Here is a 21,975-nt window from a genome sequence, read left to right on the forward strand (position 1 = left end):
TACCTCAGGTACAAAACTTAAGATTGGGAGGTAACTAGGAACAGGTCCCTGCCCATGTGTATAGTGCTGTATACATCTAGTAGCACTATAGAAATGTTTAGTAGTCTTAATAGTACACCAAATGAAATAGCTTGAAAAGGATTTTATTACATACCTCATGGTGCAAACAGTGGATCACCTCAGCTTAAATATTGCTGTTCATTGAATATAGGCTAAGGGACGGATTCTAGTAATGGCACCTACATCGGCCAGTCTCTCCCAAAATAGTGCCATCCGTGTGTCAATCACATATAGGCAGTGTTAAGAGAATCGTGGTATACGGCTAAAATAGGCGCTGGTAATGTAGGCCAGGATTTTTCAGGCCTACATTACCGGTGCCTATATTTGATGAGAATTACGTCTTTAGAGGCACCTAACGGCACCTAATGTCATTTCCAGCATAAACCATGTTACTTTGAAATAGGCGCCTCTGTAGACGCGATTACAGTGTCCATTTTTAACAATTGGTTTTAAATGGCGTGGTCAAGTACCACACCAATTAAAACAATTAAGTTAGGTGACAGTAGCGCCTACCGCCACCTTACGGCACCGTTATTAGAAAAGCCCTACGTGAACAGTGGAGTTGTCTGTGTTTATTGAATTGGTTACTGGGCTCCAGCCACACAGAATAGTGATGAACTGAGTCACTTTGAAACAGAGATGAAGCAGAAGTTGGTTGCTGTGCTTTGTGAACAGACATATGTCTCGTCCCAAGGAAAATTTTACACTGGGGTGAATGTCCACTGGATTGTAGAGTAGAGAGGAAATCTGCTTATCTGGCCTCTGCCTGCTGCTGGTGTCCTCTCTTTCTCTCTGTCTGCTGCTGGTGTCCTCTCTCTCTCTCTCTGTCTGCTGCTGGTGTACTCTCTCTCTCTCTCTCTGTCTGCTGCTGGTGTCCTCTCTCTCTCTCTCTCTGTCTGCTGCTGGTGTCCCCTCTCTCTCTGTCTGCTGCTGGTGTCCTCTCTCTCTCTCTGTCTGTCTGTCTGCTGCTGGTGTCCTCGCTCTCTCTCTCTCTGCTGCTGGTGTCCTCTCTCTCTGTCTGCTGCTCTCCTGCTGACTTCACTTCTGGGTGCCGTGCATGGACTACTGCAATGCGCTATTCAACATCTCATGGTGAAGAGCATATAAGGTCTCCAGTGGGTACAAAATGCGGCAATCAGACTACTAAAAAGCCTCCATGCCTCCCAGACTCTATCGTCGGTTCACTGGCCGCCCATAGCCAAACATTGTATCTTTAAGGGCCTGATGCTAGCGGTCGTATTCTTGCATGACACGGTGCCGGGCTACATGACAACCAAGCTTCCTCAGTACGTGCTGAACAGGTTCTTCCGCTCCCAGGATAAAAATACACCTCAAAATGCCCCCTGGTCATGCCTTTCAACTGCAAACTGCCAAACAACGTTCTTACTCTCACTTCATACCGAGCCACTGGAATCAACTGCCCCCACAGATCAGATTACTTGAAGGACTCCTCAACCTTAGGAAAGCAATAAAAACATACCTCTTCACCAAATTCCCCCACTCACAATCGATGGATTACAAAGAAATGTATTTTGGTACTAGATCCTTGGTATGTGTCACTTTAGGATAAATCTTGTATTGAACTATGGCAAATTGTAACCTGTTAACTATATATTATGGGGTTAATAATAAAAAAAACCCGTCTAAAAAGTGTCCTAAATGGCTACTTGGATGATCAAAAAGCCTGATCGTTCAAGTACCCATAACCAAAGCTGGTTTTTAGACATATCTAAAAACAGCTTAGGCCTTTCCCCTGCCACTAAACGCACAGAGAGAAAAGAGGTGTGTTTAGAGGAGGGGAAAGGGCGGGCAATGGGCGGGAGGTGGGTCTACCTACACCTAGGCGTACAACAGGTATAACCAAAACATTAACAGGTTGCCTAGTCGGCACTTAGACCTTTTTCACTTAGACAAAGTCAAACCAGGTCTAAGTGCCGAAAAAGGGGCCGCTGAGCTGATGGCCGCTGGCGCCATCAGTTCAGCGGCCCGGCAACCTACCCACCGCAAGCATCGCGGCAGGAGAGATGCCTCATCTCCCCTACCGCGATGCCATCACTCCTCTACTCGAACTGCCGCGATCCACGATGTCCTGTTACGGTAAGTAACTGTGCTTTTTGGAACAAAGGGGTGACGTGATCAAATTTTTTTGAACCCCCAAATAATTTTGATAGCAGTGTTTTGTATAAGTTTAAGACGTTTTATATCTTTTAGGCATGTCCCTTTTAATATTGAGTTACAGTAATTTATTTTAGATATTACGAGAATTGTAACCTTTTCTGAGCTGTTTGGGGAGGACGGGATAGAAAATGAATTAAATAAATATTAAAATATGCATTTACGGTATTTATACTTTTATTTAAGTACTTTGAACAACACAAACTTTCTTTGCGATATCTCAACTGAACTCTGTTCCTCTTTCTCTTTAAACATTACAGACCAGAAAGACAGGTAATACTCTGTGCTATGACATCCACTATTGGATTGGGAAGGATTCCTCCCAGGACGAACAGGGCTCTGCAGCCATCTATACCACCCAGCTAGATGACTACCTGGGAGGTTCCCCCGTGCAGCACCGAGAAGTGCAGGGCTTCGAGTCGGATTCCTTCAAAGGCTATTTCAAGCAAGGCATCATGTGAGTGAGATTCCCCAATGGCTCCAGCTTGTCCAGTCTCGCTTCTACCTCCCTTTCTATCGATGCGCTTGTAGTTTCTCCTTTTCTTATAGAAACTGGCTGCAGTATGGATGCGGTTTTAGCGCATGCTGAATTGCCAGCTCACTAGACCCTAACGCCAGCATTGAGCTGGTGTTAGTTCTAGCCATGTAGCGCGGGACTAGCGCGCGCTAAAATTCTACGTGCGCTAAAAATGCTATCGCAGCTTAGTAAAAGGAGCCCAGAGTTTAAGGGTAAACATAATAACAAAGACAAAGATACAGTAAGGTAAAAAGGTAGAAAGACCAGGGAAGAACTACAATATCTTGACAGGAAAAAAAAGTGAGGAAAAGTTACAGGAGGAAAAAGGGTAAAGGGATTTTACAAATACTCGTACATCTTTGATTTATTTTATTTCCTGAAAACATGTCCTGGGTGAGACCCTAGAAAACTGAACTTAGACGGTCCAGACTTGGCTTATCTGATAAGATGTGCATCTGCATCTTAAGGGCAATACTACAATACCCTCCCCCCCCTTTTAACAAAACCACGATAGTGGTTTTTAGTGCAGGACGGCGTGCTGAATGCTCTGCGCTGCTCCTGACACTCATAGAGTTCCTATGAGCATCGGGAGCAGCACAGAGCAATCAGCACGTCAGCTTGTACTAAAAACTGCTATCAGGGTTTTGTAAAAGGGGGGGGGGGTAAATTAGGCACTCACAATCATGTGACCATTACATGTGCAAATATTTAGAATTCCACAATGTGAGCCAAGGCTTCATTCAGCACAGTATATAAAGATAATTGCCAACTTATTCAATATAAACATATATATCTTCAAATCAATGATGAGATATTCAGTATAGGTGTCTGAATTCAAGAAGGTGTGGGATAGGCATGTGGGATCTCTCAAAGAGAGAAAGCAATAATGGTTATTGCGGATGGGCAGACTAGATGGGCCATTGGCCTTTATCTGCCATCATGTTTCTATATTTCTAGGAATATGACCACCTGAGGTTTGGCCTGCAAGATTATGTAGCAAACTTCTAAATCTTAGAGGACTTTATACTACTTCATCAGGTCGATTAATATCATTTCACATTTAGCCATTTTGACTCAATCATAAATATTTTTTTAAAACGTATCTTTTGACATTCAGCTACTGATTAGATATTCAAAACTGAAAAGTTTGGAGACAAATCACCCCGACATGAATTCATGTTTCACTTTTGAAACATTCCAAATATACTTTAAGGAGCCCCAAATGATTCAGCTTTTTTCAAAAGTGAAACATGAATTCATGTTGGGGTGACTTGTCTCCAAACTTTTCAGCTTTGGATCATCTTACTTCATATTAACTTTACTGGTTGAAAATGGAATATAGATGCAATTAGATGCAGAGAATGTGGTTACAGAATAATGTACAAGAAAAGAACAAAAAGGTTGGTAGTATTTGATACACGGTGACGTCCATAAAGTGCTGTAATTTTCTCCATGACATCCATCATCTGCCTTTTTGCACATTTTACTGCATTGGGCATGATTCATCAAGTTCTTCTGCATGATTGCAGAATAGGAAAAAATGTTGGTGAATCAACATTTATGGTTCCTATAGAACACATACTGTAGTGTACGCTTTGTTATCTTCTGTTAAAGGTTTTGTAATAAAGTTTTCAACAAATAAGTCTACTTAAGTCTATATCAGTTAGCACCTAAATACTTGCAAGCAGGAAGTGATGTCAGAAGGGAGCTGAGGCTGGCACAAGCAGCAAGTGGAAGATGCTGCTTGCGCCAATGAGCATTTAAAGAGGTATGTGGGGGCAGAAGAGAGGTGCCGTGCCCCCCTGAAGGCAGCACCCGGGGTGGTCCACACCCTCCCGCTCCCCTTACTATGCCACCCAAGTACAAAATCAGCACCAGTATATAATATGTAAAGCACTTTGATTGTAATCACAGAAAGATGGTATATCAAGTCCCATCCCCTTTCCATTATCCTTATTGTCAGGGGGCCCAATCATTGTCAGTCCACCTCTGCCTCAAGAACTACATTTCCTTTCAGCACATTGTTTCTTGATCCCTTATGATGCTGATCAGGTCCTTACCTGTTCCATGGCTCCCTAGGGGTGACAATGAAGCTGCTCAACGAGGGTCTCCTTAGTAATGGGATGATACATCTGCCACATGACTTGCAAGAGTGAAAAACACCATCCTGCTCTCTTCTTTCTCACCAGCTACAAGAAAGGGGGCGTGGCCTCAGGCATGAAGCATGTGGAGACCAACATGTCTGATGTGAAGCGTCTCCTGCACGTGAAGGGCAAGAGGAGCGTGACAGCCACGGAGGTCAGTAGAATAAGGCATCAGGAAATCATATTCCCTTTATCGGAGGTGCTTCCTCCCAGCCACAGGGAAGTGAAACTCGGAAAACTCTAGGGATTTGTTTCTGACTGTGAAGTGTGGCTTTGAAAGGTTGGCCTGGCCCATTTAATTTAATTTAATTTAACGTGGTGTCTTATATATCGCTAAATCTCCCAGAGGATTTGAAGCGGTTTACAAAACAATTAAATTGACTTAAGTAATGGCCAAAAATCTAATCAGGTACTTTGAATTTCTCTCTCTGTCCCAACGGGCTCACAATCTATTTTATTTATTTATTTATTTATTTTAATTTCTTTACCCGTCTAGCCCTAAGCAGTTTACATAAGATCAAACACACATAATGCTTAAAATAATACAAAAAGATAAACATCAGGATTTAAATTCACAATAGTACATATGAAAGAAATAATTAGAGAATTACACGCGGACAAATTTGTCCCTTCAGGAACTTAATTTCCCCATCCCGTCCCCATGAGTTTTGTCGCTGTCCCTGTCTCTGTCCCAATCCTGCAAGCTCTGCCTTAACTGCACAAACTTCAAATAGTTATGATTTTAAAGTGTTTGAGGCTTCTGCAGATGAGGACGGAGCTTGCAGGAACGGGGCATGGACAGGAAAAGAACTCGCCAGGACGGAAAAATGAGTTCCCGTGGGGATGGGGAAAAATGTGTCCCCGTGTCATTCTCTAGAAATAATTACTTACATTTACCTCTGTGGAGTCATAAGTTGCTTTGTGTAGTCATGGATCTGTGATGGTAATTTGCATAGGGCTAGATTCACTAAGCTTACCGATCGGTTTGCAATCTCGACCCGATTCACTAACCTGTGGCCGATCAACTTCCGATTCAATTCCGATACGTGCATGCAAATGAGGGGGAACAGCATGCAAAGTAGTCAGACAGCGATTCACTAAACAAAATCTGGAACACTGACTGGGCTGGCTGATCAACAAAAAAGTGACTGCTGGGGACTAGTTACATTACATTACGGATTTCTATTCCGCTTATACCTTGCAGTTCAAGGCGGATTACAAAAGATTTGACTGGACATTTTCCAGTGAAGATACAATTTTTTATTTTTTTTTAACAGAGGAGAGATAGCTGGATAGATTCCTAGGGGAACTTACGGGTTGGATAGTAAACTGACAGTGCCGAACTGTGTGATATAAACAAATAGAATACAGTTAGAGTAGGTAAGATTACAATCTATTTTAGGGGTCTGTTTACTTGGAAGGTGTTTTGGGGGGGGTTATTTGGGGGAGAATTATCAGGAGGTAGGTGAAGAGGGGTTAAGATATTTGGATGAATTTTTTGAAAAGCAGGGTTTTGATTTCTTTTCGGAATGTTTTGAGGTCGTCCGTTGTTGTCAGCAGATTGGAGATGGAATGGTTGAGTTTTGCTGCTTGTGTTGCCAGAAGGTTGTCAAACATTTTCTTGCGTTGTGTGCCTTTGAGTGGGGGGAAGGCAAAAGGGTTCGGGGTTCTTCTGTGTCTTGAGGTGGAGATCTGGTTTAAGCGGTTGTTTAGGTAGGAGGGGGAAGAGCCGTGTAACACTTTGAATTTGAATTGAATTTGTGCTTGTATGGGTAGCCAGTGAGAGTCTAAGAAGGCAGTTGTTATGTGATCATATTTTCTAAGTGAGTAGATCAGTCTGAGGGCGGTGTTTTGTATGGTCTGGAGTTGTTTTATCATAGTGGCTGGACAAGGAAGATAGAGGGAGTTGCAATAGTCCAGCAGACCTAAGACTAGGGATTGGACAATTAGTCTGAATTGTGCTGGGTTGAAGAATTTTCTGATTTTACGTAGATTTCTCATGGTTAGAAAAGCTTTCTGGGTCGTCTTGTTGATTTGGGACTGCATTGTGCAACATCTGTCTATTGTAACTCCTAGGAGTTTTAGTTCGGGTTGTATTGGGTATTTGGTATTTTTTATTATCAGTTCTGTGATGGTAGGAGTTTTGGCCTTTTCGAGCAAAAGGAATTTTGTTTTTTCAGAGTTTAGTTTTAGTTTGTGATCTATCATCCATTTTTCTACAGTATCTAGGGTAGTTTCCAGCTTTGCTGTGGTGGAGGGCTCTGATGGGTCGAAGGGGATGAGTATGGTGATGTCGTCTGCGTAGCTGAAGGATGTGACATTTAGGTTATCTAAAGTGGCTCCTAGGGAGGAAATAAAGAGGTTGAAGAGCGTAGGTGAGAGAGGTGATCCTTGTGGAATTCCGCAGGGATTTGCCCATGGTTCTGATTTGATATCATTGTACTTTACCCTATAGGTTCTTGATTTGAGGAACCCTTGAAACCAATTGTAGACCTTGCCTGAGATCCCTATGGCGTCGAGTATCTGTAGTAATAAGGTGTGGTCAACTAGGTCAAATGCTGCAGAGAGGTCAAGTTGTATTAACATCATCTTTTTTCCTTTACTGATGTGTTGCCGGGCTGTATCTAGTAGTGAGACAAGTAATGTTTCTGTACTGTGGTTAGTTCGAAATCCTGATTGTGAGGGGTGGAGTAGGTTATGTTTTTCCAGGTAGTTGGTGAGGTATTGTGCAACTAGGCCTTCTATTATTTTTACGTAAATTGGTATTGAAGCGATAGGTCTGTAGTTGGAGGGGCTATCTATTGGGCCTTTGTGATCTTTCATGATTGGGGTGATTAAGATCTCTCCTAGGTCCTGTGGGAATTGGCCTTCTGTCAATGTGGTTTGAATCCATAGCATGAAGTTGGTTTTGAATGTGGTGGAGGCGTTTGATAACAGGTAGGTGGGGCAATTATTTAGGTCGCTGGAAGCATGGCTGTATTTATTGTAGAGTCGGTTCATATCCGACCAAAGTAGGATCCAGTCACTCACATCCTTCCCGACTGCCCTCTCCTGCTCTCTGCCGCCCTGCTAAGTAAAACTCCTGCTCTCGCCCCAACTCTCCTTTTGCCGCCCTTTTAGACTATTGGTTCAATCGTTATTATTAAGTCTTCTCGATTACTGTAATATCATCTATCTGACAGAAACTAAGAAAGAATTAGCAAGACTTATAATAATACAGAATACAGCGGTCAGAATGATTTATGACTTGAAGAAATATGACCATGTCACACCCTTTTAGTGTGAATTGAATTGGTTGCCTATGGAAGCTCGGGTGTTGTTTAAGTTGAGCTGCTTCTGTTATAAGGCCATTTATGGTATAGCTTCTTTTTACCTGGTCAGTCAACAGATTTTCTTTGGCTTCATACAGACACAGTAGAAAAACTCATCCTCTGCTCAATTTTCCATCCATCCAGGGTTGTAGGAGTAAGAAATTTCTTAATCATACTTTGGCATCTCAGGCAGCTCTTCATGACAATGAATTTCGAATATTATTGCTCACAACCCGTTCTTACAGACATTTTAGAAAACAATTGAAGACCTATCTTTTTTCTAAATATTTGATTGACTAACTAACCATCTTATTTTATGTAATATGCTCACTTTTGTAATCTTTTGTAAACTGCATTGAACTTCTGGTTACGTGGTTAATAAGCACAATATTATGTTATTATTATGTTATTATGCCCCAACTCACCGCCCTGCGCCCTGAATCTCCTCTTGCCACCCAGGCTCGCCGCCCAGACTCTCCTGCCCTTCCCCCGCAGTGCGAGCCCGTGGTTTTAAACAGCGGGTTTAAAGCAGGTTAAAACCATGGGCTCGCCAAGTATTAAAAAAAGTTTTTTCAAAAAAGCAGCTTGCAGCTCTGTAAGCATGCGCAGATCATCTACAGACAAAGAAGATGGTCTGCGCATGCTTCAGGATCGCTCACTAGCAATCCGTGTGGTCGGGGGGCGTTCCTCCAATCGCCCCCAATGCTGACCCGTTCAGAATTTGTCGGCCTGCCATGGATCGGGCATGATCGGGCAGGTTAGTGAATCTAGCCCATAGTGCTTCTGGACCACAGCTGGAAAGAAGTGTTGGTCCTCTTGGGGGAGGGGAATGTTACCTTATCTGCCTCTGCTTTTTTGCCTCCTCTTCCAGGTGGAGATGAGCTGGGACAGTTTTAACTTTGGCGATGTGTTCCTGGTGGACATGGGCAAAGTCATAATTCAGTGGAATGGACCAGAGAGCAACACCACGGAGAGACTGAAGGTATGTCTCCCAGAGGGGACTCCAACCTCAGCACTTCTGGGAGATATTTCAAAGCAAACTAATAGATTCTGAGAGCCACAAAATCCTCAATGCATGCTTTTACCTGCAAGGAGGGAGGGAAATTTTCAAATAACCCATTTATTTGGGTAAATGATTTTTAGAAATTGCCCTCATTACTTGTGTGTGTGTGAAAATTAAATGAGTGTGTTGGAAGGTTCACTTCGGGTCATAGGAAGCGGAACAAGTTTTTGTGGGGTTCCCAAAAGCTCCGCCCCAGGCCTACCCAAGCTGCACCCTAGACCTGCTCACGTTCCACTCCAGACCCCACCCCATAATAATAGTACTAATTGTAAATGCCATTTCTTCTATTCATTTTTCATATACACACAATATAATCTTATTAATGATACATAATGGTAACCACAAAATTAAACTACACAAAGCACACTCTTTTCCCCCTCCCTACCCCAGCACAGCATTCCTTCCTCTCTCCTCCACCCTATATGCAACGTCTCCCTCTCTCTCACTGTCCACCATTTCTCTCTCTCAGTCCCTCCCTTGCTACAAAGGGAGTGGTGAAAGAGAGAGAGGGATCCAGGGTTCATCTCTCCAACTCCCTCTACTGCCACATCCAACATTTCTCCCTCTCTTAGCCCCCGGACTGTGTGCAGTATCTTTTGCCCCTGCCCACCAGCTCAATGACCAACATTTCTCCTTCTATCACCCTCTCCAGCACCATGCCACATCTCTTCATTCTTTCCCTTCACCACCATGTTCAACATTCCTCCCTCTTGCATCCCTTTCCATCTGTCCCACTGTTCCTTCTCCACCACCACATCCAACATTTCTCCCTCTCATCTCTCTCTACCTCACTCCTCTCCCACCACCATGTCCAGCTATTCTCTCCCTCCCTATGTCCAACAGTTCTTCTCTTTCTTCCTTTCTCCATGTACACCATCTGTTTCCTTCTCACTCACACCAATGCTGAACAATTCTCCCTTTCCATTCCCTCCCCCACCTCAGCATCTCTTTCCCTCCCTCCATCCATCCCCCCTCCCTCCCTTGTGTCCCAAGTTTGTGTACCCTACCTCCTTTCTTCCTTCCTGCCTTTGTCCCAAGTTTGTGCCCCCTCTCTCCCTTCTGTGTCCCAACATGTTCCCTCTCTCCATTCTCTGTCCCTAATTCATGCCCCCTCCCTCCTTCTTTCCTTTGTCCTAAGTTCATCCTCCCTTCCTTCATTCCTTCTGTGTCTCAATGTGCCTTTCCCTCCCGTGCCTTCTCCTTTCTGTGACCCAACGTACCTCTCTCCCGCACTAACCTTCTGTGTTCCAGTTCATGCCCCCTCCTAAGGGTGTGTACCTGTGTTCTGGCTGGCTCTAAAACATCCAAGTTGGCCTCCTCCTCCTCTTTTCAGCTGCACTTCTTTCTTCACAAAGCCACAGGCTGCAGCAGAGTATGGTCAGAGGTCCTGGTGTGCTGGCTGTGCAGCTTGCTACCAAAAGATGTACGGCTACGCAGCTTAGAAAGGACATTCTTTATTCCTTTTCACTTTTTATCTAATCAGCTTTCTATCTCCTCTCATCCCTTAAATTTAACATTTCTGATCCTCCTATTCCCTTTTATCTGTTTCCTATTTCCACATTTCTACCCTCCTATACTCATTATTCTGCTCACTCATCTCGACAACTCTTTCACATGGATCCACCATTTCTAGAATCTCTCCTCCTTGTCACTTACTCTACCCTTCCTTATAACCCAACATTTCTTTCTTTCTCCCTCCAAGTCCAACATCTCTCCTTTCTGCCCTTCCACTCCCTCCTCCCAAGTCTGACATCTAACCTCCCGACCCCCAGTCCATATCCCCTCTGCCTTTCCCTGTCCATTTCTCCTCTCCCTCCTCTGCTCTCCCTGAGTCGTTCCTCTCTCCCTCCTTCCCCCTCCCTCCTTCCCTCCCCTGAATCTCCTTCCCTTTCTCCATCTTGCCCTCTCCACCAAATCTCTCTCCCTCTCCCCATTTTCTCCCTCCACAACCATTTCTCCCTTTCTCCCTCTGCCATCTCTCCCTCTTACCAAACCCCTCTGCCTTCCCACATGTCCATCTCTCCCTCTTTCTCTTTCTTGCCTCATCCAAATCCATCTCTCATTGTCCCCCTTCTGCCCCCCTCTGCTATCTCTCCCTGCCCTCCTTCTACCCTCTCTGCTGTCCCCAAGTCCAATGCTCCCTGTCCCTCTAAAATATGACATCTTTCCCTCCCTCCCTTACTCCATTCCTCACTACTCTCCCTCATTTTCCATCTCTCCCTTACCCCAAGTTCTATATGCTCTCTCTATCTTCTACTCTTCCCCCAAATCTGCAAATAAAGGATTTCTGACCATTTGGTTGGATTTGACATCTCCAGTGCCTCTTCTTGTTGGATTTGCTTTGCTTCAAGGCTTGGTACCTTCATTCCCCTTCCCTAGAGACTTTGTACAATACATTATACAGCAGCTGTGAAGGATGAGCTTACTTATATTTTCTCGTCAATAAAAAATGTTAGGAAATTAAAATAATATAAAAAAGAGGGGTTCACACCCTTTATACAAAATTGATTAACAGATATAGCGTGAAAACATTAATGTTACAATACCAGTACCCGTCTCTGCTGCTGGGACCTATGTACTGAAAAGTTACTCAAAGCAGCCTCATAGACTCAACAAGCATAGATGGCAGCCTTAGCTGTCTAAACGAACTATGCTATACTAGAGCACAGAATCATGTCATTGGCTGTGTAAGCCAGAAAAAAATGGTATATAGACGAAATCGCGCATGGACAATTGTGGGCAGACAATCACGTGCAGGACGTCAGCACGCTGGATTCAAACACTATTTTAAAGCGCTCCGAGGGTGTGTGTGGGGAAAGACCCCTCCCACTTTACTTAGAACTGTTGGTGCTCCCGTTGGGGGGAACCCCTCATTATAGAGGAAACAGCCTTTTTCCCTATTTTTTAGGGAAAAATTACAGTTTCCTCTGTAATGGGGGGTTCCCCCCACCCCCCTCAGAGTGCTTTAAAATAGTGTTTGAATCCAGTGCGCTGATGTCCTGCGTGCGATTGTCTGCCCGGCATTGTCTGCGTGTGATTGTCTCACGCGGTTTTGACTCATCACCTGAAAAATATATCACCAAGTGCTCCAAAAAAACTGGCAAAATATCATTTCAAACATAGAGAAGAGAAAAGAAAAGGGCATTCCAACAGCAGAGCAGGGCTGATAAAGGAGGGAGGTCTCAAAAATAGAAGAAAAAGAGGAACCCCCCCAAAAAAAAAACCAAAAAAAACTTATCTGTATGAGCTGAGCACAGTGCAGGACCAGGGAAATTAAAATATACAGATATATTGAATATTGTCTCCTCTACGTCCAAACTGCATACCTAAGAATGCCTATTAGGGATCGTGTAGAAACTTTCCATGCACCTATATTAGGCATGTGTGCAGTTGCTCAGTTTTCTAAAAGCCCTCTTCTGACTTAAATATGAAACAAATTCTTCTTTACCGCATGTCTCTTGGGTTGTCCTTAGGGAATGCTGCTTGCCAAAGACATCTGTGACCGGGAGCGTGGTGGCCGGGCAGAAATCGGAGTGGTGGAGGGGGACGCAGAACGGGCCTCTCCAGAGCTGATGAAGGTTCTGCTAAGTGTGCTGGGAGAAAGGACAGTGCAGCTCAGTCCCCCGACACCAGATGAGGTCGCCGATCAGCAGCAGAAAGCTAACATCACACTTTACCAGTAAGTGAGACCCTTGCACTGGATTAGTGAACGTTGATCAGGAGGAAATGGCAGATGCCATGCCGCATCCTCAAGTGAATGACATCATTTCTCTTTGTGCAGTGTGTCGGACTCTGGAGGACAGATGCAGGTGACTGAAGTGGCCACAAGACCTCTGGTCCAGGATCTGCTGAACCATGATGTAAGGATTACAATGTTAAAAAACCAAGAAATTGCAAGTAATCATCATGCTTTCACAGAACTAATTCAGTGACACACGTCACATTTGCACTGCTTACATCTAAACACACTTTTTATTTATTTAAAATATTATTTCGATGATAACTCAATGCAAGTTGCATAAGCTAATTCTTTGTACCCAGAGAGCTTATATTCAAAGGGGCTTTGTTATCTCACCATTGGACCGATGCTTGCTTCTGTTCCAGTTCTTGCGGTATGTTGGATGAGTCTACTTTTGCAGTGCTTGTCCTTAGTGCAATGGGTTAGGTGAGTGCAGTGCATTAGATGAGTCTATTTTGGCAGTGCTTGCAGTGGGTTAGGTAAGTGCCCTTTGGCAGTACTTGTAGTGCATTGGATGAGTCTATTTTGGCAGTGCTTGCAGTGGGTTAGGTGAGTACCCTTTAGCAGTGCATTGGATGTCTACTTGGCAGTGCTTGCAGTGGGTTGAGTGCCCGTAGTGCTTGCAGTGCACTGGATGAGTCTATTTTGGCAGTGCTTACAGTGGGTTAGTTGAATATCCTTTAGCAGTGCATTGGATATCTACTTGGCAGTCCTTGCAGTGGGTTGAGTGCCCGTAGTGCTTGCAGTGCACTGGATGAGTCTATTTTGGCAGTGCTTATAGTGGGTTAGTTGAGTATCCTTTAGCAGTGCATTGGATATCTACTTGGCAGTGCTTGCAGTGGGTTGAGTGCCCGTAGTGCTTGCAGTGCACTGGATGAGTCTATTTTGGCAGTGCTTACAGTGGGTTAGTTGAGTATCCTTTAGCAGTGCATTGGATATCTACTTGGCAGTGCCTGCAGTGGGTTGAGTGCCCGTAGTGCTTGCAGTGCACTGGATGAGTATTTTGGCAGTGCTTACAGTGGGTTAGTTGAATATCCTTTAGCAGTGCATTGGATATCTACTTGGCAGTCCTTGCAGTGGGTTGAGTGCCCGTAGTGCTTGCAGTGCACTGGATGAGTCTATTTTGGCAGTGCTTACAGTGGGTTAGTTGAGTATCCTTTAGCAGTGCATTGGATATCTACTTGGCAGTGCTTGCAGTGGGTTGAGTGCCCGTAGTGCTTGCAGTGCACTGGATGAGTATTTTGGCAGTGCTTACAGTGGGTTAGTTGAGTATCCTTTAGCAGTGCATTGGATGTCTACTTGGCAGTGCTTGCAGTGGGTTGAGTGCCCGTAGTGCTTGCAGTGCACTGGATGAGTCTATTTTGGCAGTGCTTACAGTGGGTTAGTTGAGTATCCTTTAGCAATGCATTGGATGTCTACTTGGCAGTACTTGCAGTGGGTTGAGTGCCCGTAGTGCTTGCAGTGCACTGGATGAGTATTTTGGCAGTGCTTACAGTGGGTTAGTTGAATATCCTTTAGCAGTGCATTGGATATCTACTTGGCAGTCCTTGCAGTGGGTTGAGTGCCCGTAGTGCTTGCAGTGCACTGGATGAGTCTATTTTGGCAGTGCTTACAGTGGGTTAGTTGAGTATCCTTTAGCAGTGCATTGGATATCTACTTGGCAGTGCTTGCAGTGGGTTGAGTGCCCGTAGTGCTTGCAGTGCACTGGATGAGTATTTTGGCAGTGCTTACAGTGGGTTAGTTGAGTATCCTTTAGCAGTGCATTGGATGTCTACTTGGCAGTGCTTGCAGTGGGTTGAGTGCCCGTAGTGCTTGCAGTGCACTGGATGAGTCTATTTTGGCAGTGCTTACAGTGGGTTAGTTGAGTATCCTTTAGCAATGCATTGGATGTCTACTTGGCAGTACTTGCAGTGGGTTGAGTGCCCGTAGTGCTTGCAGTGCACTGGATGAGTCTATTTTGGCAGTGCTTACAGTGGGTTAGTTGAGTATCCTTTAGCAGTGCATTGGACGTCTACTTGGCAGTGCTTGCAGTGGGTTGAGTGCCCGTAGTGCTTGCAGTGCACTGGATGAGTCTACTTTGATAATGCTTGCAGTGGGTTAGGTGAGTGCCCTTTGGCAGTACTTGTGGTGCATTGGATGAGTTGTGGAGCCATATCTGCAACATTTCTTCTTTCACATTTCTGGTTTTGTCAATCTCATGGCTAATATCCAGCCCCTCAGTAACTCCCTATTTCTGGTCACTTCAGGACTGCTACATTCTGGATCAGGGGGGAACCAAGATCTATGTGTGGAAAGGAAAAGGGGCAACCAAGACAGAGAAGCAGACAGCCATGTCCAAAGCACTGGTAGGTCAACAGCCGGTCTTCCTAGCTAATGTCCTGTTTGATAAAGTAGATTTCAAGTCATTATGCAAACTGACTCTGTCTTTGGGGAATCCAGGAGTTCATAAAGATGAAGGCATATCACCGCAGTACAAACGTGGAGACTGTGAATGATGGTGCGGAATCAGCCATGTTTAAACAACTTTTCCAGAAGTGGATAGTCAAGGACCAGGCAGTTGGGCTGGGAAAGACCTACAGTGTCAATAAAGTTGGTAAGCAGAGGTTGCATTTATAAACCTAGAAAAATCGCATATCCCGTAAATAGTGCCGGGAACCCTTAATGAACTGCATTAACCCCTATGTCTTAGGTAAGGATAGATAAAATTCTTTTCAGATTTACAGATGCTCTTAAATGGAAATTTCTAGAAAACCTTACATCCACGGTAACGATGGGCTCCGGTGCATTTGCTGCAGGGGAATTGCTACCGCGGCTTTGTAAAATAAACCCTAAAAGAGTGGTACAATCTGAAACCGTTTTTACTGCCTTTACATTTCTTTAGCACTCCCTGCACAGGCAAAAAGTGCAGAGTTAAAATAAAATCTTGCGATAAAACACATCAATAAAACCCTTCTGAAGGACGTAATGAAATAAGGGGAAAATTCTATAAAGGAACATCTATATAGAGTTACCTCATAGGATCCCATTCTATTGAGGGAAGTAGGTGCCTTTACAGAATACTAGTGTAACAAATGTGAGCCCTTATGCTAGACATAGGGCTGGTGCAAATGTATGCCTATGTTTAGAGACAAACGACTGTAACGTACAGTATTCTAGAGAACGGCAAACTGCGGGTCGTCAAAGATATGCCTGTATTTTCAGAACATAATCTACTCATATAGGCATCAATATATATATACCCAAAGCATTCAACAGACTTTCACCAAAATACAAACCTTTGTGTATTAATAAAGAACTTGTAATAATTTCTTCAAGGCTTCAGCGGAGCCACTTAGCGCTCATACCATTTCATCGCGCTAAGCTTTATACTCCCAGTTCATCATTAGCTTTCTTTAATGCACCGGTAAGTTTAAAGCTTAAGTTTTTAAATATAATTGGCTAGTAACAAGCAATTATCAGCACAAATTAGAATTTATTCGCACAACATTTTAAGCGTATTTTATAAAGTGGTACGTGTAAATGCTAATGCACAGATCTCAAAAAGAAAGGGGGCATGGGCAGGTCATAGGCATTCCTAAAAATTTTGCGCAGTTTACTCCAGAATATGCCCGATCCATACAGAATTTAAGCAAGGGCATTTACACCAGGTTTTAGTGGCGTACATGGTCCTGCCTAAATTTTATTCGCAGGGTGGTTTATAGAATAGTAACTAAGCACATTTTTATTCTGCACCAATTTTTCTGGCACCATATATAGAATTTACTCTTATGTTCATATATGCTGGCATGCTAATGTAGCTGGTGCCTATATGTAGATCCTTCTTTATAGCATTATCCCCTCAGAGGATAATTTTATGATACGACACCTATAAGAATTCTCAGGAAGCACTATTTTATGCCTGTATAAAGGCAACACAGTCTCCTAGAATAACCCTCGGAAGCAGAGGAATTCTCTTAGACATAAGTACACCTGCTCTGAGGTAGATGAAAGTGTGCGTGTGTATAGATGCATGATGTTAAGAGCTCTGCTCCGTCTGAACCATGCCACTGGGAACAACAATGCCCGTGTCTCTTCTGGAGGTGATCTCGTCCTGTCTACTTACTTTCTATTTCCCTTATCCCAGTGTAATTTACAACAGCCATTTTCTACCTGTAAAATATACTCTTATCAAATTACCCCTAAACTAGAAAGGAAATTTCTTTCAATTATATCTGGTGCCTGAGCATGAATTTTATTTGCACTTAATCATCCATTTGAAAATATTGATCCTAATTAATTGTATTGTTAATTGCTGTCCCAAAGACCCTCCCCCAGAGCATCCCCCTCCTGAAGAGCCTACCCCTGGAAGAACTGCACTTCCAAAGACCACCTCCCTCAGAGCATCCATCTTCGAAAAACCTCTCCCTTGAGCATCAATCCCCTCCCCTTCCATGGAGTAGGCAAGAAATGATGGCAGGGCATGGTGTGAAGGAAGGAACTTAGCAGCAGTATCAGCATAGCAGAAGAAGAGAGGAGTAAGACAGGAGATGTCGGAATTGTGAGGGAGGAGGTGGGGGACAGTAAGAGTGGAAGTGTCAGGGCTCTGAGGGAGGAGGTGGGGAGAGTAAATATTGATGACAGAACTGTGAGGAAGGAGGTGGGAGAAGGTAAGGGCAAATGTGTCGGGACTGTGAGGGAGGAGGTGAGGAGAGTAAAAATGGGTGACAGGGCTGTGAGAAAGAAGGTGGAAGAGAGTAAGAAAGGGGGTGTCGGGGCTGAAAGGGAGGAGGTGTGGAGAATAAGAGAGGACGTGTCAGGGTGTCGAGGGGAAGATAGGGGATAGGGAGAGTAAACTATGGAGTTGTTGATGATAAACCAAACTGTATCAGGCCATCTCATCTGTGCGATGCTATCCCTCACCCCCACCCCCTATAGATTTGTTGCCCCATGAATTTCACTGGCACTGAAACTAGTATAAAATCTTTCCATGAATGAGAACTGGTCACTGACAATGTGCTACTGCCTCTTTCAGCTAAAGTGTCACAAGAGACGTTTGATGCCAGTGTGCTGCATGCAAAACCAGAGGTGGCTGCCCAGGAGAGGATGGTGGATGACGGGAGTGGGAAACTAGAGGTAAGGAACAAACTGGCTGCCAAGAACCAACGTTATTGTTAACATTCCTTAACCTTTCAGCTACCGTCATTCGCCTAAATGGCCCTGTATGTTAGTTTTGGAACTTTAATCTGTTTCGTTTTTAAAGCTTCCTATGTTTTAAAGCTTACGATGTTGACAAATATAAGTGTCCTCAAATATAAGGACCTCAAACACCCAACGCTCACTCTCTAATGAGAGGCTTTCTGGGGTATGATTTTTATCGTCGGTTCCAAAAAACCTTGTTCATTTTTTATTTTTAAATATTTTATTCATTTAATTTATTAATTGCACAAATCAAGTGAATTTTTTTCACCAGGATTAAAAACTATATCCACATATTCATGGAAATCCAAAAAGGCATGAATCCTTTTCTGAAGAGAATGTAGCATGTAGGTTCCTGCTCCATATGGACATGTTAAATTACTGAGACTGCAAATAGCAGCGAAATCTGCATATTCTATGATTTTCACAATCTGTCCCTGATGAAGCAGTGAATGTGTCAAACGGTTGAGCCGCCATCGGACTTACAAAAGGACTTTATAGCAGACTCCAAAAGGATCTCTCTGGGTCTTTTGGCCCTGCATCTGTATAAGTTTTGGGATTTCCATGAATATGTGGATATAGTTTTTAATCCTGGTGAAAAAATTTCACTTGATTTTTGCAATTAATAAATTAAATGAATAAAATATTTAAAAATTAACAAGGTTTTTTGGACTGATAATAAAAATCATACCCCAGTAAGACTCTCATTGGAGGGTGAAGGTAGGGTGTTTGAAGTCCTTTTCCTTGTTTTTTCGTAAATGTAAAACACCAATAGTATATGAACTTCCTCTCATTTTTTTGGATCACTATTGTCAATCTTTCAGAGGCCAGCTCTTCTAGCATGTCATTTCATTTTAGGCAGAGAGCATCCTGCATATCTAGAGTATCAGCTGAATGTCCATCAAAATGATGTCACATAAGCCTGCCTAATTCCTGACTTTCTATTTGCTGGACTTATGTTATAAATAGAGATGTCAAACGTGAAATTAACCACCTCGAAGAGTGAGCTTATTTCAGATGTTTGTTTGGTGCATAACTCTGGAAAGAGTCATACTGTTCTGCAAATGTCATGGATTATGTTGCTGAGTTGGCCACTGACCCCTGCTTTAAATGTGTTAGAAACATGATGGCAGATAAAGGCCAAATGGCCCATCCAGTCTGCCCATCCGCAGTAACCATTATCTCTTCCGCTCTCTAAGAGGAACAGTAAGTATAGGAAAAATAAGTAGGTTTTGTTGTAGGGAGCGAAGGATGATAAATATGGGATCAACAGTTGGTCAAAATATGGCGGGGATCGGAATTGACAGGTTTTGAATACTAATAGTAAGATCTTGTAGGTCAGTCTGTGTATCACAGAAAGCCAGTGTGCAAATGTAAGAAGCAGTGTTACATGATCAAAATTTTTTTTTTTAGCGCCTGTGATCAATTTTATCGCAGTGTTATGGAGTAATTGGAGGTGCTGGAGGTCGTTTTTGTGGAATGCCTTGGTAGAGAACATTGCAGTTGTCTAGATGGTTAATTATGAGCGAATGTATTAGGATATTATGAGCTGAGGGATAGAGAAATGGTTTGATCAAACAAATCATCTGGAGTTTATAAAAGCGACATTGCATAACCAAGGATATTTATCGTTGGAATGTCAGTTTGTTGTCTACGATTACACCAAGAAGTTTTAGCATAGAAACCAGTGAGATAATGGTGTTGTAAAGGAGAAGTGGACAGTTAAATCACTGCATTCCCCAAGTGGGAAGAGAAGGAACTTAGATTTACTGGGATTAAGGAGTAAGCAGCTATCATTTAGTCATGACAAGAATCTCTTCTGCCTGCTTAAACCCTATTTGGATATTGACCTCCTTATTTCTAAGGATGTGCTCTGTTCTGCAACTGTTTTAGCTGCCTTTGCTGTTTATGTTTGTTTATTGGGTGGGGGGGGGGGTTTAGGTGCATTTTGTTCAAATGATAGTTGCTGTTGGAGAGGGTCTATCTGTTTATCTGTCTTATTGGTTTGTCCATCCACGTGTCCACAAACATAAATTTGGAGGAGGAGCTTGGAATAAGGAGTGGAGTGTAGGGGAAGTAAAAATTTGCCACCAGAAAAGGAAAAATGCATTGTTTGCTGACACTGAAGTGATTCTCTGCCACTTTAAGAAGAGGTCCTCTGGATGCAGTGAAGCAAAGTACCGGTGGTGAAGCCCAACTCCTGCCAGCAGAAAGAAAGAACCATGGTTTAGGAGATGAAGTGAGCCAGCATGGACCCCGGAACTCACTAGCAGAAGAAACGAGCTGGAAACTCAGGGAGACACTGTCTGTTAGTGGGAAGCCGATCCACCGGCTGAAAAAGAAGAGAGGGGAGAAGAAGAACAACAGTGCAAGGGGAAGAAAGGAGGGCAAGGTTGAGAAAGTGAAGGGAGGGAAGGAGGAAGGGGGGGAGAGGAGGAGGAGAGGAACATAAAAAGGGGGAGGGGAATGGAGGAGAGGGGTTGGGAAGCCCAGGAAGTGAGTGCAAGAGGGCAGAAGAGACTATACGGAGGAGAACATAATGCATATTCGCCAAGAGGCAGAAACATAAACCCAAATCAAACTCCATCCCCATTCTTACTGATAAAAAGCTGGATGTAAGAAAATTGGATGTAGTAGTAAAAGAGAAAAACACCAGAATAGTATTGATTATAGAAGTGTTGGTCCTATGCAGTTATTCAGTGAATCACATGGAGAAAGAGAAGATCCTTAAGTATCAAGAAAATGTGGCAGAAAGATACAGAAATATTTCCCATCATTTTGGGTGACACCGGCTTGATCAAAAAGAACTCCCAAATGCTCTTGGATAAATTGCCTCTTCATGTTACATCTTATGAACTCCAGAGGGAGCTCTCTTTGGGATAAAGCAAGTTTTGACAGGAGTGTTGGAGGTACATTTGAGATTGAGATCATACTTCACATGCCCTGGTTTAGGAGTGGGGCACAAAATCAAAAAAGACAAAAATAAAAACCCCCACTGAAAAATCAAAAATGATAAACCACAAAAATGTGGGGTGAAATAACCATTGCCAAAGATCATAAATAATTAATCAATACTGAAAGAGTATTGATTAATTAATTATTTATGATCTTTGGCAATAGTTATTTCACCCCACATTTTTGTGGTTTAGGAGTGAGGCTCCAGACTCAGGCTCATTCCTGTTATGGTATCCACAAAACTAATCGCATGCACCACAATATCACGGTCCCCAACATAGATATGTATGAGTTTGTGAACAGAAATGGGAAAATGCACCATCATATCATACTGTAAGTGTGCACTTTTTGCCTTATTTTTTAATGTGTATTTTATGATTTTTATTTTCTTAAATTATGAGGTTTTATAATTTGCTTTTATTCATGTTTTTATGATATTTTAATATTTTTAAATCATACGTTACCTAACATTTTTGAGCAGTATAGACAATCAATAAATAGAATGAATGAATGAAAAAATATTTCCTGCGTTCCTTCTTCAGCTATTTGTGCTATATTTTTGCTTTATTTGTATCTGTGTGATGGGGCTCTGACGATGTTCCACTCTTCAGCCATCTGTGCTATATTCATGCTTTTCACATTGCTGCAATGTCTGCATGGGGCTCTGCTGATGATCCACTCTTCAGCTGTCTGTGCTGTTTCTTGCCTTTTGTATATTCGTACAATGTGTGCATGAGGCTCTGATGATGTCAGGAAAGCTGCACCTTCAGATCACTTAAATTTATGATGTTGGAAGTGGTTAATAGGAGGCACCTCATGATCTGATCTGGAATGAA

At 43.1% G+C, this 21,975-nt stretch overlaps 1 protein-coding gene across 1 annotated transcript in view; it reads left to right on the top strand.

Moving 5' to 3' along the window:
* Positions 1-21,975, top strand: part of AVIL (advillin) — a 110,499-nt gene that overhangs the window by 45,910 nt on the left and 42,614 nt on the right. Inside the window, exons 4-11 of the mRNA XM_033936129.1 lie at positions 2,496-2,692; positions 4,942-5,050; positions 9,079-9,189; positions 12,744-12,949; positions 13,052-13,130; positions 15,256-15,354; positions 15,449-15,602; positions 18,021-18,121. Of these exons, the coding sequence (XP_033792020.1) occupies positions 2,496-2,692; positions 4,942-5,050; positions 9,079-9,189; positions 12,744-12,949; positions 13,052-13,130; positions 15,256-15,354; positions 15,449-15,602; positions 18,021-18,121 (1,056 nt within the window). The remainder of the gene's footprint in view (positions 1-2,495; positions 2,693-4,941; positions 5,051-9,078; positions 9,190-12,743; positions 12,950-13,051; positions 13,131-15,255; positions 15,355-15,448; positions 15,603-18,020; positions 18,122-21,975) is intronic.

The sequence above is a fragment of the Geotrypetes seraphini genome, chromosome 3 (genome assembly GCF_902459505.1).
Source record: "Geotrypetes seraphini chromosome 3, aGeoSer1.1, whole genome shotgun sequence".
Lineage (NCBI taxonomy): Eukaryota > Metazoa > Chordata > Amphibia > Gymnophiona > Dermophiidae > Geotrypetes > Geotrypetes seraphini.